At 42.0% G+C, this 21,533-nt stretch overlaps 1 protein-coding gene across 2 annotated transcripts in view; it reads right to left on the bottom strand.

The window, feature by feature from the left end:
- Positions 1-21,087, bottom strand: part of LOC139405794 (intermediate conductance calcium-activated potassium channel protein 4-like) — a 45,418-nt gene extending 24,331 nt beyond the window's left edge. The window contains exons 1-4 of one of the 2 annotated variants that reach the window (XM_071148220.1): positions 20,538-21,087; positions 14,047-14,142; positions 5,201-5,664; positions 3,538-3,673 (exon numbers count right to left, since the gene is read on the bottom strand). In XM_071148220.1, coding sequence (XP_071004321.1) covers positions 3,538-3,673; positions 5,201-5,664; positions 14,047-14,142; positions 20,538-20,819 — 978 coding nt within the window. In that variant the 5' untranslated portion in view covers positions 20,820-21,087. The remainder of the gene's footprint in view (positions 1-3,537; positions 3,674-5,200; positions 5,665-14,046; positions 14,143-20,537) is intronic. The other variant, XM_071148219.1, reaches the window with a different exon arrangement.
- Between the last annotated feature and the right edge of the window lie 446 nt (positions 21,088-21,533).

The raw sequence follows: 21,533 nt of genomic DNA, 5'->3' as shown, positions 1-21,533 counted from the left end.
CAGAGTAGGTGAACGGATGATCTCCACATGTGGGGTTCCCACCTTGAAGCTTGGAGGAGGAGGTGGGATGGTGTAGCGGTGCTTTGCTGGTGACACTGTCTGTGATTTATTTAGAATTCAAGGCACACTTAACCAGCATGGCTACCACAGCATTCTGCATCGATATGCCATCCCATCTGGTTTCCACTTAGTGGAACTATAATTTGTTTTTCAACAGGACAATGACTCAACACACCTCCAGGCTGCCTAAGGGCTATTTGACCAAGAAAGATAGTGATGGAGTTCTGCATCAGATGACCTTGCCTCCACAATCACCCAACCTCAACCTAATTGAGATGGTTTGGGATGAGTTGGACTGCAGAGTGAAGGAAAAGCAGTCAACAAGTGCTCAGCATATGTGGGAACTCCTTCAAGACTGTTATAAAAGCATTCCAGGTGAAGCTGGTTGAGAGAATGCCAAGAGTGTGCAAAGCTGTCATTATGGCAAAGGGTGGCTACTTTGAAGAATCTCAAAAATAAAATATGTTTTGATTTGTTTAACACTTTTTTGGTTACATGCTTCTATTTGTGTTATTTCATAGTTTTGATGTCTTCGCTACTATTCTACAATGTAGAAACCAGTAAAAAATAAAGACTACCCCTTGAATGAGTAGGTGTGTCCAAACTTTTGACTGGTACTGTAAATTAACAAAACAAAACTTTGAGTCTCCTGAATGTACATATTGTCTTGAATTTCTCTTGTGATTTCAACTTCAAAGTTTTGTTGTGTATGTATTGTAATATCCAATCAACTATGATTTGATATCCATGTATTTCAGTTTCATTGACTGCCATGTGGATATGAGTAAAAAATGTATCTCCCTCTATCTCTCCCTCTACTTCTCCCTCTGCATCTCTCTCCCTCTGTCTCCCTCGCCCTCTCCGTCTCACTCTCCCTCTACCTCTGCATCTCTCTCTGCATTCCACTCTCCCTCACTCTCTCTACTCTCCTTTTCACTCCCCAGCTCCCTCTTACGCTCCATCTTCCACCCCCTCCAACCTCCCACCTCTCACTCTCCCTTTACTCTCCATCCCTCTCCATCTCCTTCTCAAATATTTTTCCATTGTAAAAACCTATCAACTCTTTGTACTCAGCATCAACCTACTTAACTGAGATATTGGCCTATATTCTTACTGGTGAGGGTCCATTGTCTTGTGAACAATGGCAGTTGAATATGACAATATATCATAGTGAAACTCCTGTGTTCTTTTCTATGACAGAACAAGACCTGAAGTGTATTATTTAATGTCATTTCCATGGCACCCAGACTGCTTGAACATAAGAGTTGCAGCACTTATTTCAGATTTCAAACATGTTTACAGTGTTTCAAATGAGCTTTTTTTCTACTGCGCGTGCCTTTCTTACCAGTGGGTGTAACCAAAGTGTTTGAGTCACAGACATAACAATACATGAGTCAATGACCACACTGCCTGCTTTCGTCGTTGGACAAGAGAAAGGTCATATGTTATCATGTAGAGCACATTGGGGCTGCATTCTGTAAGAAACGTGCTATGAAAATAAAGTTCAATATTATCAGTGCCTGTACTCTTTGAGTTCACCTATAAAACCCACTGTAACCTTTCACATCTCCCCACCTCTGCTCAGTGCCGAGACATCTACATAACAACTACTCCTGTGTGTGTGTGTGTGTGTGTGTGTGTGTGTGTGTGTGTGTGTGTGTGTGTGTGTGTGTGTGTGTGTGTGTGTGTGTGTGTGTGTGTGTGTGTTTTTGTACGTGTGTGTGTGCGTGCGCGTGTGTGTCTGTGTGTTTGTACGTGTGTGTGTCTGTGTGTGTCTCTGTGTGTCTCTGTGTGTGTGTGTGTCTGTGTCTGTGTGAGTGTGTCTGTGTGTGTGTGTTTGTACATGTGTGCGTGTGTGTGATGAGAGAGTGCCTGGTACCAGAGAATCACTTCTCTGACCCATAAACAACCAAGACATCATCAGGCATTCTCCCCTGAACATGTCAAATACAGGCTGATAGTGGGGTAAACAATAATAATAATACTATTACAGTGTTACAGTAGTGTTACATTTTCAATATGAAAAATACAGCTACTGCACTTTAAGACATCATAGCATGCACTGGCAACACACAGGGGGCACATGCTGACATTGTAAGAATGCCATCATGGAAGATAATAGAGAAAGAAGCAGTACTGTACATGGCGTGCTCTCTGCATGTACCCAGCAACTAGCCGCCAGCATCAAAGTCAATATCGGGACTGGGTGGCACCAAGCACCACTGTATTTCTACTGTAAGTAAGTCACTTTCTGCAACCACTTCAACGTAATAGGTACTTACAAAACAACCAACTAGAGAGCACTGACTAATGTTTCAGTTTCCCTCTGTTCTTCTTAATTTGATCACCCTGTTGCAGAATAACCTTCCTGCAATGCAGTGTATCTGAGGTTTAAAAAGGCTTCTGAAGTTTGTCATTTCCACCTTGAAATTTCAGACATGATTTTCCCTTACGAAAAATGTATCAACCCTTACAAAAATGTCCATTAATTATAATCCATATAGTAATTCACATTTCCTGTTGTTGCAGGATTATTTCCCTGCTGTAGAAAACTGGCTCAAATTTTGATCATACATCTGTACACCTGCAGAGACATGAAGCCATGTACAGTACATGTACAGTTCCTTGCAAAATGATTCATCACCTTTGTTCTATTTCCTATTTTGTTGCATTACAACCTCAAAATTAAATTGATTTTTATTTGGATTTCATGTAATGGACATACACAAAATAGTCCAAATTGGTGAAATGAAAAAAAAAAACTTGTTTCAAAAAATTCAAAACTGAAAAGTGGTGCGTGCATATACTGTATATTCACCCCCTTAGCTAGGAAGCCCCTAACTAAGATCTGGTGCAATCAATTACCTTCAGAAGTCATATAATTACTTAAAATAAAGATAAAATAAAGTCCACCTGTGTACAATCTAAGTGTCACACGATCTCAGTATATACAGTTGAAGTCGGAAGTTTACATACACTTAGGTTGGAGTCATTAAAACTCGTTTTTCAACCACTTCACAACGTTCTTGTTAACAAATTATAGTTTTGGCAAGTCGGATAGGACATCTACTTTGTGCATGACACAAGTATTTTTTCCAACAATTGTTTACAGACAGATTATTTCACTTATAATTCACTGTATCACGATTCTTATTTCTTGTTATTTTCAGAATTTAAAATATTTTGCATCTTCAAAGCGGTAGACGTGTTGTGTAAATCAAATTATACAAATCCCCCAAAAATATATTTGAATTCCAGGTTGTAAGGCAACAAAATAGGAAAAATGCCAAGGGGGTGAATACTTTCGCAAGCCTCTGTATGTTATTTAGCCTGTCTACTTTACAGTAATGTTCTGCTTTAAAAAGCCATTGTAACCTTTAAGATACAGGCTTTATCATGCTTTGACACTCAGGCTAGAAACGTTATTTTCCCTATCTCTCCATTCCCCATATAGTTACCATGACTCCATATAGTTACCATGACTCCGGTGAAGAGGCACACCATTTTGCCACAGCTGGTTTTGGGGGACACGTCCCCGTATCCCACGGTGAGGAAGGTGATGGCAATGAGCCAGAGAGCTGTGTCCATACGACCAGTCTCCTCCTGTGTCTGCCTGTAGAGGGCCACACACCCTGGGGTCACTCACTACATACACAGATACATATGTCTTACATTAAGATATTCATAGATTTTATCAATATTATCTAGACATTACATTACTAACAAGATCAGACCAATGGGTAAGACAAAAGCAGATATATTAAGTTGTCAAATCTGATTGTCAAGAACTCCAGTCACCCAAGTCATAGACTGTTCTCTCTGCTAAGCGGTACCAGAGCACCAAGTCTAGGTCCAAAATCCTCCTTAACAGCTTCTACCCCCAAGCCATAAGACTGTTTTACAATTAATCAAATGGCCACCCGGACTATTTGTATTGAACCCCCCCCCCCTCTCGCTGTTTATTATCTAGGCATAGTCACTTTAACCCTACCTACATGTACAAATTACTTTGTCTAACCTGTACCCCCGCATATTGACTCGGTACCAGTACCCCCTGTATACAGCCTTATTATTGTTATTTTATTGTGTAACAATTTTTAGATTTTTTTTACTTTAGTTTATTTAGTAGATCTTTTCTTAACTTTATTTTCTTAAAACTGCATTGTTGGTTAAGGGCTTGTAAGGAAGGATTTCACAGTGATTATCTGTTTATATAGCAGTGGCTGTGGGGTCAGGGAAGGTCCTGTTTCAATTCCAGGAAAGAGAAAATAGAAGTTGAATTGTCTGGACAGATGGTGAAACTGACTCAAAAATGAGCTGACTTTTGTAAGTTGTTGTTTTCTCAGAATCTATTTCAAGACCATTCCAATTCAGTGTTCATCTTAAGTCTTCTATTGCCTACAGGGAAGTTATAATGCATTATACCTTTTGGGTGTTACTCAGAAGTCTTACAATCTGTCAATCATCAGATAGTATAACCAAAACGTCAGTTTGTTTAACATGCAGCTTGATTAATTAACACGTTTGATTTCTCTATGTAACTGAGATCTAAGAATCCCATCCCATTGTAAGTTCAGCCTAAACAAATGACCTCACATTGGCCACAAGCCGACTTCAGAGGCCTAGGACGGTATGTGTTGGCTCGCAATGAAGAGTAATTTGTCGGAGTAACTCAACAGAAAACGATCTACATTGAATCTGTTATTAGACATCCTTTCCGAATGGGGAACTCAAATTGACCATCAATATTTGAAGTAGAGTGAGCAATTGATTGCCCCAGTCTGTTTGTAATAAACTGTGTAGGGGTGTATGTGTATGTGTGCTTGTTTCTGTGCTGGCAGTAGTAATGTGTTATATTTATATTTAGGCAAACTGTTTTTATCTCTCACGGTGTGTCCTCATTTTCTGTTCTGTCTATCACACAGACGTCTGTTTGTGCCTGTGTTTCTCAAACAGGAGAGTGTGTGTGAGTCATGTGTGTGTGTGTGTATGTGAGAGAGAGAGAGAGCGAGAGAGAAAGAGAGAGAGAGAGACGTGCGTGAGTCGTGCGTGAGTCGTGCGTGAGTCGTGCGTGTATGTATGTGTGTGTGTGTGTGTGAGCATGAGTGTGTGCCAGCATGTGCACGCCCCTCTACCCTACCTCTCACACAGCGTGAGCATCCAGGAGGCGATGAGCCAGAACAAGAAGATGAACACCATCAGCGTGCGCGCCGGGTACTTGTTCATCAGCACCTTGAGCACGAAGCGGAACGTGAAGTTGATGTTGTTGAGCGAGCCGATACTCCTATAGGAGGCACTGAGCAGCACCTTGCTGTGCAGTAGGATCGTCCTGTGGACCAGGTACAGCCTGAGGAACATCAGTGCCGACAGTAGCAGCTCTGTGTCCAACAGCACCTCCCCGTGGCGGGAGGACACACACAGCGGCGCCGAGTTGGAGGAGTTGACCTCTACCCCCTCCCTGGCGATGGGCGCAGGGATGCCCACCTCCCAGTAGGTGCCCACAGGATGGATGGCACAGACCAGCAGCTCCAGGGAGATGCCCAGCACCCTGCGGCTTGTCATGGCGATGCGCCAGTCCACCTGGTTGTGGTCAATGATGAAGAGCTGGAGAAAAAAGAGAGGGGTGGGGACAGGGTCGAGAGAGAGAAAGGGATGAGGGTGAACGGAAGAGCCAGAGGGAGGAGGAGAGTTAGAGGGAGAGAGGGGGGAAAGAGAGTGAAAGAGAGAGAGAGAGACAGAGAGAAAGAGAGAGAGAGAGAGAGAGAGAGAGAGAGAGATTGCAAGAGGGAAAGGGATTGAGTGGGGGAGAGAGCGCGAGAGAGGTAGTAAATGAAGAATGTCAACGGAGAATTGTTCATTTGATTTGAAGCATTAAGGGAAAAAATGTTTTATTTATCCGTTATTTTACCAGGTAAGTTGACTGAGAACACGTCCTCATTTGCAGCAACGACCTGGGGAATAGTTACAGGAGAGAGGAGGGGGATGAATGAGCCAATTGTAAGCTGGGGATTATTAGCTGACTGTGATGGTTTGAGGGCCAGATTGGGAATTTAGCCAAGACACCGGGGTTAACACCCCTACTCTTACGATAAGTGTCATGGGATCTTTAATGACCTCAGAGTCAGGACACCCGTTTAACGTCCCATCCGAAAGACGGGACCCTACACAGGGCAGTGTCACTGCCCTGGGGCATTGGGATATTTTTTTAGACCAGAGGAAAGAATGCCTCCTACTGGCCCTCCAACAGCATCTGGTCTCCCATCCAGGAACTGACCAGGACCAACCCTGCTTAGCTTCAGAAGCAAGCCAGCAGTGGTATGCGGGGTGGTATGCTGCTGGCATGATAATGAAATGATGATGATTAACTAAAGGTGTGAATTGGAAGAACAACAGAAACATGATGCCAAGGCAAACAAAGACCCACCCAAGCAGATACGGAGCCAGTGAAAGTCAAGATTGTGGGGGTTGTAAGCGACACAAGCCCTCTGACTCACAAGTCTCTTAGATGATGAATATAATCCTGTCTGATCCTAGTCTGACATGACACAAGTCCAATATATCACTTTATTATATCACTAAAGACAATGAAAACCAAATCCCTCGCTCGCCAAAACCTCTAATTCCTGGTGCTTTGAGGTTTCTTTGTAACTCTTGATATTTGAAACTGCATATTAGAACACTCAGTTCATAGTCTTTCTGCCCTTGACTGACTTTCCCATTGCCCAATCACCCAGCCACCCAGTTCCTGCAGCAGAGGGGTAACTTAAGCCACATTCTTCCCCTTTATATTGCCACACCGCTCCCTTGATATTGCCACACCCTTCCCTTGATATTGCCACACTCTTCCCTTGATATTGACACACCCGTCCCTAGTTATCGCCACACCTTCCCTTGATATTGCCACAACTTTCCTTTGATTTTGCCACACCCTTGCCTTGAAATTGGCTCACCTGAGGCTTTTGGTGCAAGTTAATTTCCTTACCTTTCACCTGCATTTATAGAAATTCAACTGTACCTCCATCATCTGTGTTCTTATAGACTAACCTCCAGGGCAGAGCAAGCCAACCTCAAAATACAGTCCTTGGCCAACCAACCCTAACCAGTTTTTACATCCTTCGAGCCAGATCGGGCTATCGTGGTGGAAAGGACAACAATGGAGTACAGATTCCCATCTGACTGAGGGCTCATCTTCAGATAGAGAATGAGGGAGATTACACATCAAATCAAGTATATGGAAACAAAGAAATCATCCATCCCAGGCCCACTCCAAGCCGCATTTCAGAAATGGATTTGTCCAAAACTCGAAATCAAATCAAATGTATTTATATAGCCCGTACATCAGCTGATATCTCAAAGTGCTGTACAGAAACCCAGCCTAAAACCCAAAACAGCAAGCAATGCAGGTGTAGAAGCACCTGAAAATTAACTCCAAAACTCTACTATTACCTATTCACATGAGCTCAAGACTAAACTCCAGTTCCCTGTGCTCCACCTTCATTCCTAGCCCAACTGCAGTACCCTTTCAGACTACAACTCCATTTTCACTGCTGTACCCTTTCAGACTAGAACTTCCATCTCCACTGCAGTACCTTGTGCAGTCTCAGATCTAACTTAATAATGCCAAGTTTGTCAGGCCTGCAGTAGTCCATGGAGTCACCCTAGCTCCAGTCCCAGGGACCAGCCAGGCTCCCGTACAAGATTACCCTGTGCCCCCTAACACAGAAGACACAGTACCTCCAGTGGCCAGTGGGGCAAGCTGACCTCACACTGTGGCTGGTGGCCCATTCCAGTTCCTGTGGACAATGGCCAACACATCCACCAGTGGCCATCAAGCCAAGACCTCCACCAGTTGCCATCAAGCCAACACCTCCACCAGTGGCTATCGAGTCAACACCTCCACCAGTGGCCATCGAGTCAACACCTCCACCAGTGGCCATCGAGTCAACACCTCCAACAGTGGCCATCAAAATCAACACCTCCACTAATGGCCATCGAGTCAACACCTCCACCAATGGCCATCGAGACAACACCTCCACTAATGGCCATCGAGTCAACACCTCCACCAGTGGCCATCGAGTCAACACCACCAGTGGCCATCGAGTCAACACCTCCACCAGTGGCCATCGAGTCAACACCTCCACTAATGGCCATCGAGTCAACACCACCAGTGGCCATCGAGTCAACACCTCCACTAATGGCCATCGAGTCAACACCACCAGTGGCCATCGAGTCAACACCTCCACTAATGGCCAGCGAGTCAACACCACCAGTGGCCATCGAGTCAACACCTCCACCAGTGGCCATCGAGTCAACACCTCCACCAGTGGCCATCGAGTCAACACCACCAGTGGTGATCGAATCAACACCTCCACTAATGGCCATCGAGTCAACACCACCAGTGGCCATCGAGTCAACACCTCCACTAATGGCCATCGAGTCAACACCACCAGTGGCCATCGAGTCAACACCTCCACTAATGGCCATCGAGTCAACACCTCCACTAATGGCCATCGAGTCAACACCACCAGTGGCCATCGAGTCAACACCTCCACTAATGGCCATCGAATCAACACCTCCACTAATGGCCATCGAGTCAACACCACCAGTGGCCATCGAGTCAACACCTCCACTAATGGCCATCGAGTCAACACCACCAGTGGCCATCGAGTCAACACCTCCACCAGTGGCCATCGAGTCAACACCTCCACCAGTGGCCATCGAGTCAACACCTCCACCAGTGGCCATCGAGTCAACACCTCCACTAATGGCCATCGAGTCAACACCTCCACCAGTGGCCATCGAGTCAACACCACCAGTGGCCATCGAGTCAACACCTCCACCAGTGGCCATCGAGTCAACACCTCCACCAGTGGCCATCGAGTCAACACCACCAGTGGTGATCGAATCAACACCTCCACTAATGGCCATCGAGTCAACACCACCAGTGGTGATCGAATCAACACCTCCACTAATGGCCATCGAGTCAACAAAAGAGCATATAAGCTTGGTATATCAACCACTCAAAGTTGGCCTTAGTGGGAGTGACCATAGAATTCTATAGGAGTCACCGACTGAGTAAAGTATTTGCCATCATTTAATTTTAGTGAATCACACTACTGCGAGACGTGGCTCTGTGGTTGTGATGTGCTAGTGTAAGCGGGAGGGTTAGGGGGAAGTTGCTGTGGGAGATGATTGGTTGGTAGATTAAGCTGAATGCCTGCGCACTGGGAGTTTCTCTGTATTGGCTAACGAAGGCCAAGTTTGACGCATTGGTCCACCATACTCTTTGCGTATTTGGGCGGAAGTGTTTGGAAATGTTATTCATCTATGGCTAATCCGTGTGGCAGTCTGATAAACATTACAATTCATTTTAGTTCTTTTTTTGGTGAAAGTTATTTTCCTTGTCTTTTATCTTTGGAAACGTTTATAGAAATTCAACTGTACCTCCATCTCATGTGTTCTCACAGACACACTACTTGGGTAGCCCACACCCAAACCACCAGCAAGCCAACGTAAAAATACAGTCCATTACCAACCAATCCTAACCCTACATTTTTACAATAAGAAAGTCTTGTTCTTATTTGTACATTTTAGTTATACAGTATATACCGGTAAGCAAATGCAATTTGCTTGGAACATGTTGAAAATGTACAAAGAATTACAGATTTTCAATTCCTGTGTGTAAACACTACGCACCTGTGAGCCTCATTAAAAGTATGTTGCACACAGCAGAATGAAATGAGGCCCTCTGGTAATGCAAATGATCTGCCACCAATGAAGAGGGGTCTTTATATGTAACTGAAAGGGGAGGGAGTAAGTGCTACTCATACTGGAATGTATCCAAGCCAGCAGTTAGGCCTGCCACTGTACAAGCAGGGCCATCGGAACCCAATGGGAATGGGAGCTGGGAAGAGGCTTAGGGTTGGAGATCATGTAGAGACAGGTGATGATATTGACAGCCCATAACCCTGGGAATGTGTGTTTACTAGTGCCTGGGGACCCCAGCCACATATCACTCTCTCCGCCTGAACACCGTCCTGAACGATGCTCACATGATAATAAAGAGGGGGACGTTTTAGGTGACCCATGATATGAGGAAATATCAGCTGGGTTCGTTTTTCTCTGTCCATTTTCCTCTTCCTATTTTTTCTTTCTATGCTTCATTTCTCTGATAATGTCCTTCTCTTTTCTGGGTTTTTTTTGAGAGTGAGAAAGGTTAACACTAGGTTGTGCTGCCGCATGTTTTGTTTTCAGCCTAAATATGGAGGCCCAATGCACAGCTCAAAAACGATAACCTTCATCCTTGCTTGGAACCTCACCTCTCTTATCTCCCCGCAGCACTTGCGCAGAGCCCCCCTCCTCTCAGATATGCCTACACATGGATGTCAACCTAACAGGTGTTTAAAGACCAGGCAGTGTGGCCTGAAAAACCTTCTGGCTGCCTACCCTTTTGTCAAAAAATGTATGAATGGGACCTGCCCCACTATGTTTTATTTACAGTTTTTTACAATCGCTTACACACTGAAAGTGGTACTTGAGGCACACTCAGTGAAACTATTAACTCATGTACTACCTAATCTTCAGACCAAGTCTGCAAAACTGCAAGCACATTATCTGCTTTACAGTCAGTTTGCAAATCAGAGCTTGAGCACTATAAATAGGCTTCAGGTTGGCTTTCTTGGTTTGGACTACAACGGCGGCCAATTTTGGAGAGAGAGTTAGAGGAAGAGGAGTGAGAGAAAGAGGGGGACGAGGATAAGGAGGAGGAGGAGGAAGAGGACAAGGACGAGGATGAGGACAAGGACAAGCCTATTTGTTTATTTTCTACTGTATTTGTTTTGTCTGTTCATCCCGTTTTACTGCTCATCCCGTTTTACTGCTCATCCCGTTTTACTGCTCATCCCGTTTTACTGCTCATCCCGTTTTACTGCTCATCCCGTTTTACTGTTCATCCCGTTTTACTGTTCATCCCGTTTTACTGTTCATCCCGTTTTACTGTTCATCCCGAAATCTGGATGAAAATAAAATGTTTTGAGAAGTAAATAAATTGTATTTTCCCCCTCTTGCATTTCTGTTTAGTGTGCAAATATATACTGAATATGCATACATACTGTATATATTTGTGCACATACATGTATGTGTGGGTGCTATGACAAACTGCCGTGGACTCCACTGCACACTGAACATGCAAAAGACACAAGATTGTAGTGTTTTACATTTTTCACATCCATGTGTAGTTGGCGTGTATAAGAGCTAATCATTTAATGTTTTGTGGAAGAGTTTTGATGCTAAAACACCATTTGAGAAAAGTTAAAATAGTTTTGAATGAAGTGTTTAGTTTTACAAGAGATGTGTGACGTTTTGCATGTTGTGTGTGTGTTTTGGGGTTTTGTGGGTAGAGTCTAGAGAAAGGAGCCATAGTTTCAGAAATCATGTGTAAGCAATTGGCAAAAATTGTAATCATATACTGCACTGAGTGGTACATAAAATATATCTACTTCTGCACAGTCTTCACACCTTGCACTAACCTGTTTATCGTACCTTGTTGACTTCTATACTGAGCAGTAAGGATATTAACATATTGAATTTCAGTATCTTCACTAAAGTCCTGACACCTTGTGCATTGACAAGGTATTACAGAGCAAGGATGAAAATAAGACGACCAGAGAACTGTACAGGTCTCCATGGATTCGAGTTTCATCAGGGGGAACGTGCATGTGAGTGTGTGTAAGCCACCGCATGGTTATTTACTAAGAAGTCCTGCTGACAGTCTGTGTGTGTAATCAAGATATCATCAAGGCAAATCAGCATCAGAATTTTTTTGTGACCAATCAATGAACAAACCAACAGCTGAATGTTATCAAAGTGAGGTTGGTAGGACAGCCACAAAATTTGAGCAATTCACTTCCAGATCAAATAAGAAGTATGTAAAACAAAAAACACTAATGGCAAATGAAAAAATGCAGCCTCCCCACAAAACTAGAATAATCCCAGTAAGCAAAATGACGTTGAAATGTCTTTCCCAGACGTTGAAGTTAGGTTTAATTTAGGTTCTGAATGAAAGTTAAAGAGGTATTTACCATATGTTTAAAATAAATATTTTCCAGGTCGTTGAAAAGGCCTATTTTCCGGACGTTCAAAAATATGTATTTTCCGGACATTGAAATCAGGTTAATTTTCGGTTCTGAATGAAAGTTGAAAAATGATTTTATAGATGTCTATGTTTGGGCCAAATTAAGGCTGGTCCAGACCGTACAAAATCTGAATCAAACATAGACGTGTATGATTGGTTTAGATATGGTCCGGACCGCACCAAAAACCAATGTCCGTGGATGTGGAAATCAAGGCCGGCAGGATCTGCACCAAAAAGATGTCCTAAAGGCGTCGAGCTGAGCTTATTAAGGTGTAGCCAACAGTGTTGCCTGAAATTGAATTGTATGAATGCCAATCTATGTGGTAAGCTTACCATTTGTAAAACACCCCAAAAAGACGGATATCCGGACAGGACCAAAAAAAGACATCCAAAAGATGTCGGCTTGTGCTTACTGGGATGTAGCCTAGAATGTCGGCCAGCAATGGAATTTTATGAATGCCCATCCATGTGGTAGGCCCACCGTTTGTAAAACAGGCCATTGCATTGGCTGTATTAGTCCTGATTCCTGTGACTAATCAATTTGGTTATTTACAGTTTTTGCCAATTGCTTACACATGATTTCTGAAACTATGGCTCCTTTCTCTAGACTCTACCCACAAAACCCCAAAACACACACACAACATGCAAAACGTCACACATCTCTTGTAAAACTAAACACTTCATTCAAAACTATTTTAACTTCTTACGGACGTGGTTCCTGCACAGGAACACTTCAGCGGAAATTTCAGAGCGCCACCTATAGTACTATAGTATAGTACTCGATAAATCTCAAACTTTCATTAAAACACACATGCAAGGTACTGAATTAAAGCTACACTCGTTGTGAATCTAGCCACCAAGTCAGATTTGTAAAATGCTTTTCGGCGAAAGCATGAGAAGCTATTTTAACTTTTCTCAAAATAGTGTTTATGCATCAAAACTCTACACACAAACCATCAAATGATTAGCTCTTATACACACGGATGTGAAAAATGTAAAACAATACAATCTTGTGTCTTTTGCATGTTCAGTGTGCGGTGGAAACAAGTATTCAAACATGAATACTGGGTGTAGGTAATCGGTAAATGAGTGTGGCATTTGGAATGGCAGTGTTTTCCAAACAAAACACAAGACCTGTTGGTTTTGAATGATGTGTCTAATGTTGAGAACTGTGTTTAGTGTTTTGTAAAAAGTGTGTTTTACAATTGCAAACTGATTGTAAAGCAGATAACGTGCTTGCAGTTTTGCAGACTTGGTCTGAAGATTAGGTAGTACATGAGTTAATAGTTTCACTGAGTGTGCCTCAAGTACCAATTTTAGTGTGTAAGCGATATAAAAAACTGTAAGCTCTGAATATCAGATACCCAACTTTATCAGGAGTTATCTCAAGCCTATTTGCAATGTGTTTACACAGCAGGAAAAGTATTTTATTTTTCGCTATGATCAGCTTGTCAAAAATGGACCAATACAAACTTGAAACCACTGATCATGACAATGAGGTGAAACTCCTAGACAACATTTGTGATTGTACATTCCATATTGTCCATTTTACTTTGACCTCTCCTGTTTTTTGGATATGTTGTTTGTTAATTTGATTGAGCGCCATTTAGGTTAGGCTATTTGATCGGAAAAACCTGCATGATGTAAATAGTGTCTGTCTGGTTACATTATCATACTTGTTATCTCTAGCCTGTAGGCCTAATCCTGCTTACCTTTAACAATTAGTAATTTAATGTAACCCCTGCCTTCAACTCCTATGTTCAAAGAGTAACTAACACAGTTCTTTCCAGTGATAGAGAGCTGGGCTGCACAGTCAACAATGGGATCAGAGGTCAGAGAGAACACACACTCACCCTAATGTCCTTATAATGGAAGGCTACGATGAGAATCAGAAGACACCCAGTGGATATGCTGATGGAGCAGTTGATGATAAAGGCGTAGCGGGAGCCCTGGGAAGAAAGAGGAGGACAGACAAGTTAAAGACATTAAAGGGAGGTTTAAAGTTATTCAAACAGTGCTTCTGTTTTCGATTATTTTCCGTTTGGCATTTCCAGTAGCAGTGTGTTAGTGTTAGTGGAATGCTCTGACCTTCAGTCTCCGCTGGTCACGCACACTGATTTGGTGACAACTTTATCATGTGTGTGATGCACATGCACCCTCACGAACACACGCACACACTTGGGTGGCATTAGATCAAGTAGGCATATTGACCTGGCATGATATGAAGTATTGGCTTCAAGTGAACCACCAGGTCGCGCAACCAAATAAGATGAGTGTAGGCCTACAGAGCTCTTAGCTGATGCATTAAAACGATCTTTATAAACTAGCAGAGCCGGCCCTAGCCACTAAGCGACAACGCTTAGGGCCCCGCGCCTACTAGGGTGCCCCGACCCAAAATAAGTATTTTTTTTGTTTGTTTATTGGTTATTTTAGGAACTTAGTCAGGGTCTCAACTTACTGTTGAGAGATAGAATAGTAGAATACACAAGGTGCAATTTGGTGCAAGGTACACAAGGTACACAATACACAAGGTGCAATCAAAATTTGGTTGTGTATAAGCAGTTTTTCTACTGTTATGTCAGTCACTGAGACTCACTCACTCAGCTAACTTTTTCTATATTGGTCTAGACAGCTATGTAAATTAGTAATTGTGTAAAAGTGGTTCAATTACCCAGGGGCCCTGATCTCCAGGGGGCTCCCATTGATTTTGTTATTCACTCTCACTCAGATATCATATTAACATGGCATAAGTCAGTGCAAAACACTACAAACATTTCTCTCCTCCCTATAGCACAATTTGTAGAATTCCATGAAATCAGTTATAAAATTGGTAAATATTCTCTCTGCCCTCTGGCGAAATGTGTAAAATTGCAGCAAATGAACTAAAACTGTAAGTCACTAACCAGGTGAGAGGTGACATGCTATCCAAGATTCCTAAATTAGTTTATCAACTTTACCCTGGACTGCAGCAAAACCTAAAGACCATGGTACATTTAGTTAGATGAAAGAAAAGGGAACAGGATTTGGCTTCTGTAGCAATGAACATAGCCGCTGGAAGTGGGGGTGCAAATAAAAATTTGAAAACCAAAAAATATATATTATCACAAAAGTAGTGCACTGGGCCGATATAGACATATCGGTAGTATGCATAGGCATACTTTTTTTTTCAGTATCTCCACTTTGTCAAAAAAGGTAGTTGTATAATTATGGTTTTCCACAGTTGTTTACACACGTTTGCTGAATCTTTGGGCCATTTTCCCAAAACTCTAAACACAAAACCACAAACACAAAATGCAAAACTCTACAAATATCTGGCAAAAGCAAACACTGCATTCAAAACTGTTTTATCTCTTTCCAAAGTGTTTTTCTGCATCAAAATGACAGACACACGCGTCATATGAATAGATCTGTCTACCAACCAACAACAGACTGATGTGCTCAACACAAAACACTACTATGAATATCTCATCAGTGTTGTGAGTTCAACAACTAAGCCGGTTGTAAAAGATTGTTACAGTAATGTATACAGCAATGTAAACCTACTCAAATATACATAAATAAATACACACAAATGCAATACAGTTGCCAATTGGTTTATAGAGCTTGGCATTGTGATTGGCGTTGCTTTCCAAAGGGACTAAAGAGATTTTATTTTTGAATGTTGTGCCTAATGTAGAGATCTGTGTGTAGTGTTTTGCAAAAAGTGTGATATAGAATTTAAAACTGAGTGTAAAGCAGGAATTGTGCTTGCAATTTTGCAGAATTGGTTTCGTACACGAGTTTCAGGTTTCGGTGATTGCGTTTCAAGTTCCAATTTTAGTGTGTAAACAATTGGGGAAAAGAACAGTATCTTGCAGGATTCAATGGTTGTAATGGTAAGAGTTGTTGCCCTGTCTTTTTCTCAGCGATTGTCATTCTGATAGAATCCAGAAAGTCTGTCTTCAAATATTTCTATCACCATAAAGAAAAACAAAGTGCAATACAGTACATTGAGACATCAAGTGGTTTATGATGCTGTGGCTTAGTTGTTGAACTCACAACACTAGTGTTTGTGAATTTCAATTCCCACAGGGGACCTGTATGAAATGACACTTTTTTTAAACTAGGCAAGTCAGTTAAGAACAAATTCTTATTTACAATGACAGCCTAGGAACAGTGGGTTAACTGCCTCGTTCAGGGGCAGAACGACAGATTTGTACCTTGTCAGCTCTGGGATTCAATCTAGCAACCTTTTGGTTACTGGCCCAATGCTCTAACCACTAGGCTACTGCTGCACCTGTATGCATTCACTACTATAAATTGCTCTGGTTAAGATCTACTGAAAGGTAAAAGGAATGAATAGACCGTTTCAATTTACACATAGAAATAAGTTGCATTTCCAAAGTATTTCAAGAAAATGGAAAACATTTATTTTTATATTCCACAAGTACAGTATTATCAGATTAACTGTTTTGTACAGATAATTATCAGACTCAAGTTTCAAATGCTGGTAAACACTCAAATACAAATAGATTTAGTTTAAATATTTTCACAAAAGTAGTGCACTGGGCCTTTACTAGTCCTGTATTAGCAGACCTTCAGCGCGGGCATACTACTTCCCGCGAATTATGCCATGATATGTCAACACATCTGATAAGTAGGCTGAGTGTCTTAATAATTAACCCCGTGAGTAACTATCACTTGACTTCACTGTACTTGAAACGATCGTCTCAAGAGTAGGCTAAGTAGGCTGAGTGATAAAAGTTGTGCTGTTTATTGCCATGACGTCCAAGCAGGCAACTGATGTAACCTCGATGAAAGTTTTAACGGGGAGTTCATTTAATGATGGGTGGTTGGAGTTTACAGTCTAAAAGTTATAATTGCAAATTTTCAGACAACGCTAGGGAAACTTCAACGCAGAGAGGTGGTATGGTGTGACGTGCGTTGGCAACTTTGATTGTTTTCCACAATTTCACTTGTAGCATATGCATCATGTCTAATTTTATCCCAAGCCTAATTGGACTCCACATCAGCGTAACGTTAATTTGACTACATTATTAGACCTATCACATGGAGACCACAGCTCTGAGTGTCTAAATTTGTTTTGTAATATTTTCCCTTTGGAAAGAGAGTAATTTCAAGCCTTTTTGAAACGACCTAATTTGTAGTAACTCTAACACCGTTGTTTATCCAGGCCTTGGACAGACAGGAAGGCCACCCAAGACTAATGCAGGCCAGAATCCATCCCATCAGCCTTCAGACAGAAGCTGTGAGTAGAGGATGTGAGTAGAGCCTGAAACATTCATCATAATTCTGAATTAATTATTAAAAGAAAGAAAAACCCCTTCTGTTGGTCACTTTTGATAAAGTCTAGTTAATTTGCAACAATGTCCTCTGTGTGCTGTGTTCCGTGACATTGGCACACCCAAATAGTTGCTAGGCCGTCGCTAATAACATCAATAATCATTGTTGTTTGTTTTGTTTTTACAGTCACAACATGATGGTGTTGTATCAGCTTTACTATAGAAACGCATCCTCTTGGCACACAGTCAAACCTGACTCCATTTAACTCTGGATAAACACAGTGCAGATTAGCTGATGTAACTAACTAGATGGTCACACTCAGTCATATCAGTCTGGCATGCTGGCCCAAAGACCTTGACAATCAGCCCAGCCTCAGCCCAGCCCCCCATCTCCAGGAGAGGTGAAACTCTTGCATTATTCAAACACTCTAATGAAACACAAATGATGTGGAAAGATCCAAAATGACTGTGGGCAACCTGAGAAACACTAGCTGTGAAGGGAAACAAATACAATGTGGAAAAAGTACCACAAATAGCACATTTTCCTCATCCTGTATAACCTGGTTTCCAAGGAAAAGTATCCTTAAATACACTGTCATACAGAGAGGGTATACCAGTCTTCTAGCTATTTCTGAGCATCCAGTTATCTCACTCATCATGTAGCCTATGTTTTTTTGAGTTTTGATACAACTTATGCATTTCCAAAAATAATAGTTTGGCAAACTCAATTGGTTTTCAAAATCAAGATAATGTATAGGGAAAAATGCATGGAAATGCCTGCCCGGGTAATTGCCAGATACATCAGCATATGGAGCTGTTTGCAACATCAACTACCAAAATCAACTTCCTTCAGGCCCAGGCTTACACTGCGTGTCAGCCTAGTTGGCAATCAATATTTGATCAATCATGACAATCATTTTAATCAAACAAACAGATTGGATCTCCTCTCCCTGAAATCAGCCTGATTTAAACAGCCTGCCTGCTGCACTCAGCAGTTTTCACTTCACTTGCCTTGGGATCATTACACGGAGGAATTAGATCATCTGGACAGGGACTATAGCTTTCTCATCTAGCTGTAATTACCTCAAAGTATAGGGACCTCAGATTGGATCTCATGATCTCCTTTCACTGGATGGCCAGGCAGGTATAACCAGGCTGACCGATTGTTTCACTCCATTGTTTTCACTTCACTTGATAAGTGAAAGTGAATTGAAAAAAATGCCGAGTGCCATGGTGAGGCTGGTACACCAGGGTAGGAAACACCTACCTTATAGTGTTAAGGTGCTCTGACATTTGGTTGCATCATGGGTGAGCTGCTGAGAGCCTCTTTTCTACTTATGGAACTGGCACGAATATTCTAGAACTTCAGTGGGACGGAGTTAAAAGCTGCTTGATTGTGTGGACTGACATTTTTATCCACCCTAATCTGTATGTTGATGTGAAGAGACGTCAGTACCAAGCTAGCAGTGGTTCTGGAAATGTTCTCATAATCAGAAGGTCACCGGGTTCAAATCCCAGGTGTGGGTTATGCTATTGTTCTGTGATGCAAGTCATGCTTGTTTAACGGGTCTGTTAATCAAGGAAATGGTTACGACAACAATTAGACACGCCGTTCCGTTCTCTTCCTATGAATGGACTGGATATAGTATTTCTGTACATAGATTAATCCAAGGACTTTGTGGTAGAGCTACAAGGCACATGTAGGTTGATAATAGCATTCATGATCTTTATGTTGTATCAACAGCACCTGTTTTCTGTCCGTCTGACTGACCTCTTCATGTTAAAGGGATACTTCGAGATGTTGGCAATGAGACCCTTTATACTTCCCCAGAGCGTGCTAGCAGTTACCCATAGCCTTCCAGTCATTGCGCTAATGCTAGTTAGCATTGCTCGTGAAACTACATCCAACTTAATTCATACTAGACACAGAGACATAAAAATGACATCCACAAGTTAATCTGACCGTGGGGAAGTAGATAACGGGCCTCATTGCCAAAATCCCAAAGTATCCCTTTAACATGTTAATTATCAATGCAGAGGTTGAAACTCATTCTCCACACAAGGGGGGTGACATTCACTCATTAAAAAAACACAAATAGTGTTCAGTAGGTCTGTGACCTATTCTCAGACAGACTCTCTTTCTTGAGCAGCCTAGTCAGAGTACTAGGGCTATACACAGGATATCTGGTTCCCTGAGATAGTTGCTACTATTCAATAAATTTCTGTGGTGGCCTGGCCAGCAGTAGGTCAGTTGATTCCTGCAAGTTTCAGTTGTATTACATGCTGCTGTTGAGGCCTGTGTTGCTGGTCATTTTATCACTGGTCAGGTGGGGACAAGGTATTGAACCCTAAAGAGGTCTGTAGAGCACCAAACCAACATGGTCCCTGTGGTGTCAAACAGGTGTAGTTAACGATTAGGTAGAGAATCAATCTGATTTATTTGACTTATTACAAGGACAACCTTGGTGTTCTCACCACTAGCCTATTCAACAGTAACTTGATAATCATGATGGCATTTGCTGTTCTAAGGGGAATCATATATTGTGAGCTTTCCAAATACGATGTACCACTGACTTTACTCTCTCTCTCTCTGGCATGTGGCTATGACAGGTCAACAGGTGTCTTAGACTAAATCACTTTTATGGCACATGATAACTTGTCTCTTGATTAATCAAAATATGTGAGCTGAGAAATTATGAATATTCTGTATATCCATAATGGCCTGTACAAATCATAGTGGCATATGTTTGACACCTGTCTTTGACCCACTTTGAATGTTAGCATTCTGAGGGAAGCCTTGTACTTTAAGTTCACTGTCTTGATCGTATCATTTTTAAATAGAAACAGCTCTTTCAGTTCTTCTCTTTCAACTTGAGAGTTGCAAGACTATAATGCAGGTCCACTTTATTTCACTGAAACTGAAAACCAACAGCAAACAACTTTAATTGCCAGGGATTTGTTATGCTTTCCTTGATAAATTCGTTAGCATGATTATATTTTAACAGTCTTGTTGGTAGTTGAAAGTGAATTTTACGGAATGTGACGTGACCAAAATGACTTACCGGTTGGTAAATAAACGGACACAGCTCCGCGTGCAGTATCATGAGCAGTGTCCCAAGCAGCGCAGTGCCTAGAGCCCATGCGCACAGACACTTTTTGTTCTCCAATAAAACTTTTCTATCTCGCAATCTATAAAGATTGCCCCCCTCGATTTGAGGCATACGCTTCCCAGAGTGGGACAGAGGCACAGATATCTCCGTCATGTCCCCGCCATTTCTGTTGATCACTCCATCGCAATTGTCAACTTTGGAGTCGAGGTGCAAATTGCGGGTTGTCATCTCCATGTCGCGTTGGGTTCGGCTGTGTCCGCTCTCCGTGTTGTTGTCCTCTGATGCCTCGTCCTCTCACTGTCCCGCCTCTGCCCTGTCCGTGCTCTTCCCTGGAGTGCGGGAAAGTATACCACGATGGGCCAGCTGTGTCCCAGGTCCTCCTCTCCGTGGCTCATGAAAGTAGCGGATAAGGACTTATAACTAACTGTATGAGCTCACCTGAACACGAACATCGAACACCTCCACTAGCGGCATGTGATACGCTCACCACTGACAGTTGACTGGGGCGCTATTCTTATTTGCAAGGGTTATGAGGATATACTGTATGAACGTGCGCCATAAAAAAGTATCTCGCTCTCTCTTTCTCTCTCTCTCTCTCTCTGTGTGCGTGCGTGCGTGCGTGCATGCAGTGGTGGAAAAAGTACCCAATTGTCATACTTCAGTAAAAGTATAAATACCTTAATAGAAAGTTACTCAAGTAAAAGGTAAAGTAACCCAGTAAAATACTAATAAAGTCTAAAAGTATTTGGTTCTAAATATACTTAAGTATCAAAAGTAAATGTAATTGCTAAAATGTACTTAAGTATCAAAAGGAGAAGTACAAGTATAAATCATTTCAAATTCCGTCTTTTAAGCTATTTTCTTTAGGAATGTATTAAAGTAAAGCACAGATACCCCAACAAAAACTACTTACGTTTTTTAAAGTATTTTTACATAAGTACTTTACAT

This window comes from Oncorhynchus clarkii, chromosome 3 (genome assembly GCF_045791955.1).
Source record: "Oncorhynchus clarkii lewisi isolate Uvic-CL-2024 chromosome 3, UVic_Ocla_1.0, whole genome shotgun sequence".
In the NCBI taxonomy this organism is placed as follows: Eukaryota; Metazoa; Chordata; class Actinopteri; order Salmoniformes; family Salmonidae; genus Oncorhynchus; species Oncorhynchus clarkii.
Note: the sequence above shows the minus strand (reverse complement) of the source record. Positions and strands in the feature narration are given on the sequence as shown.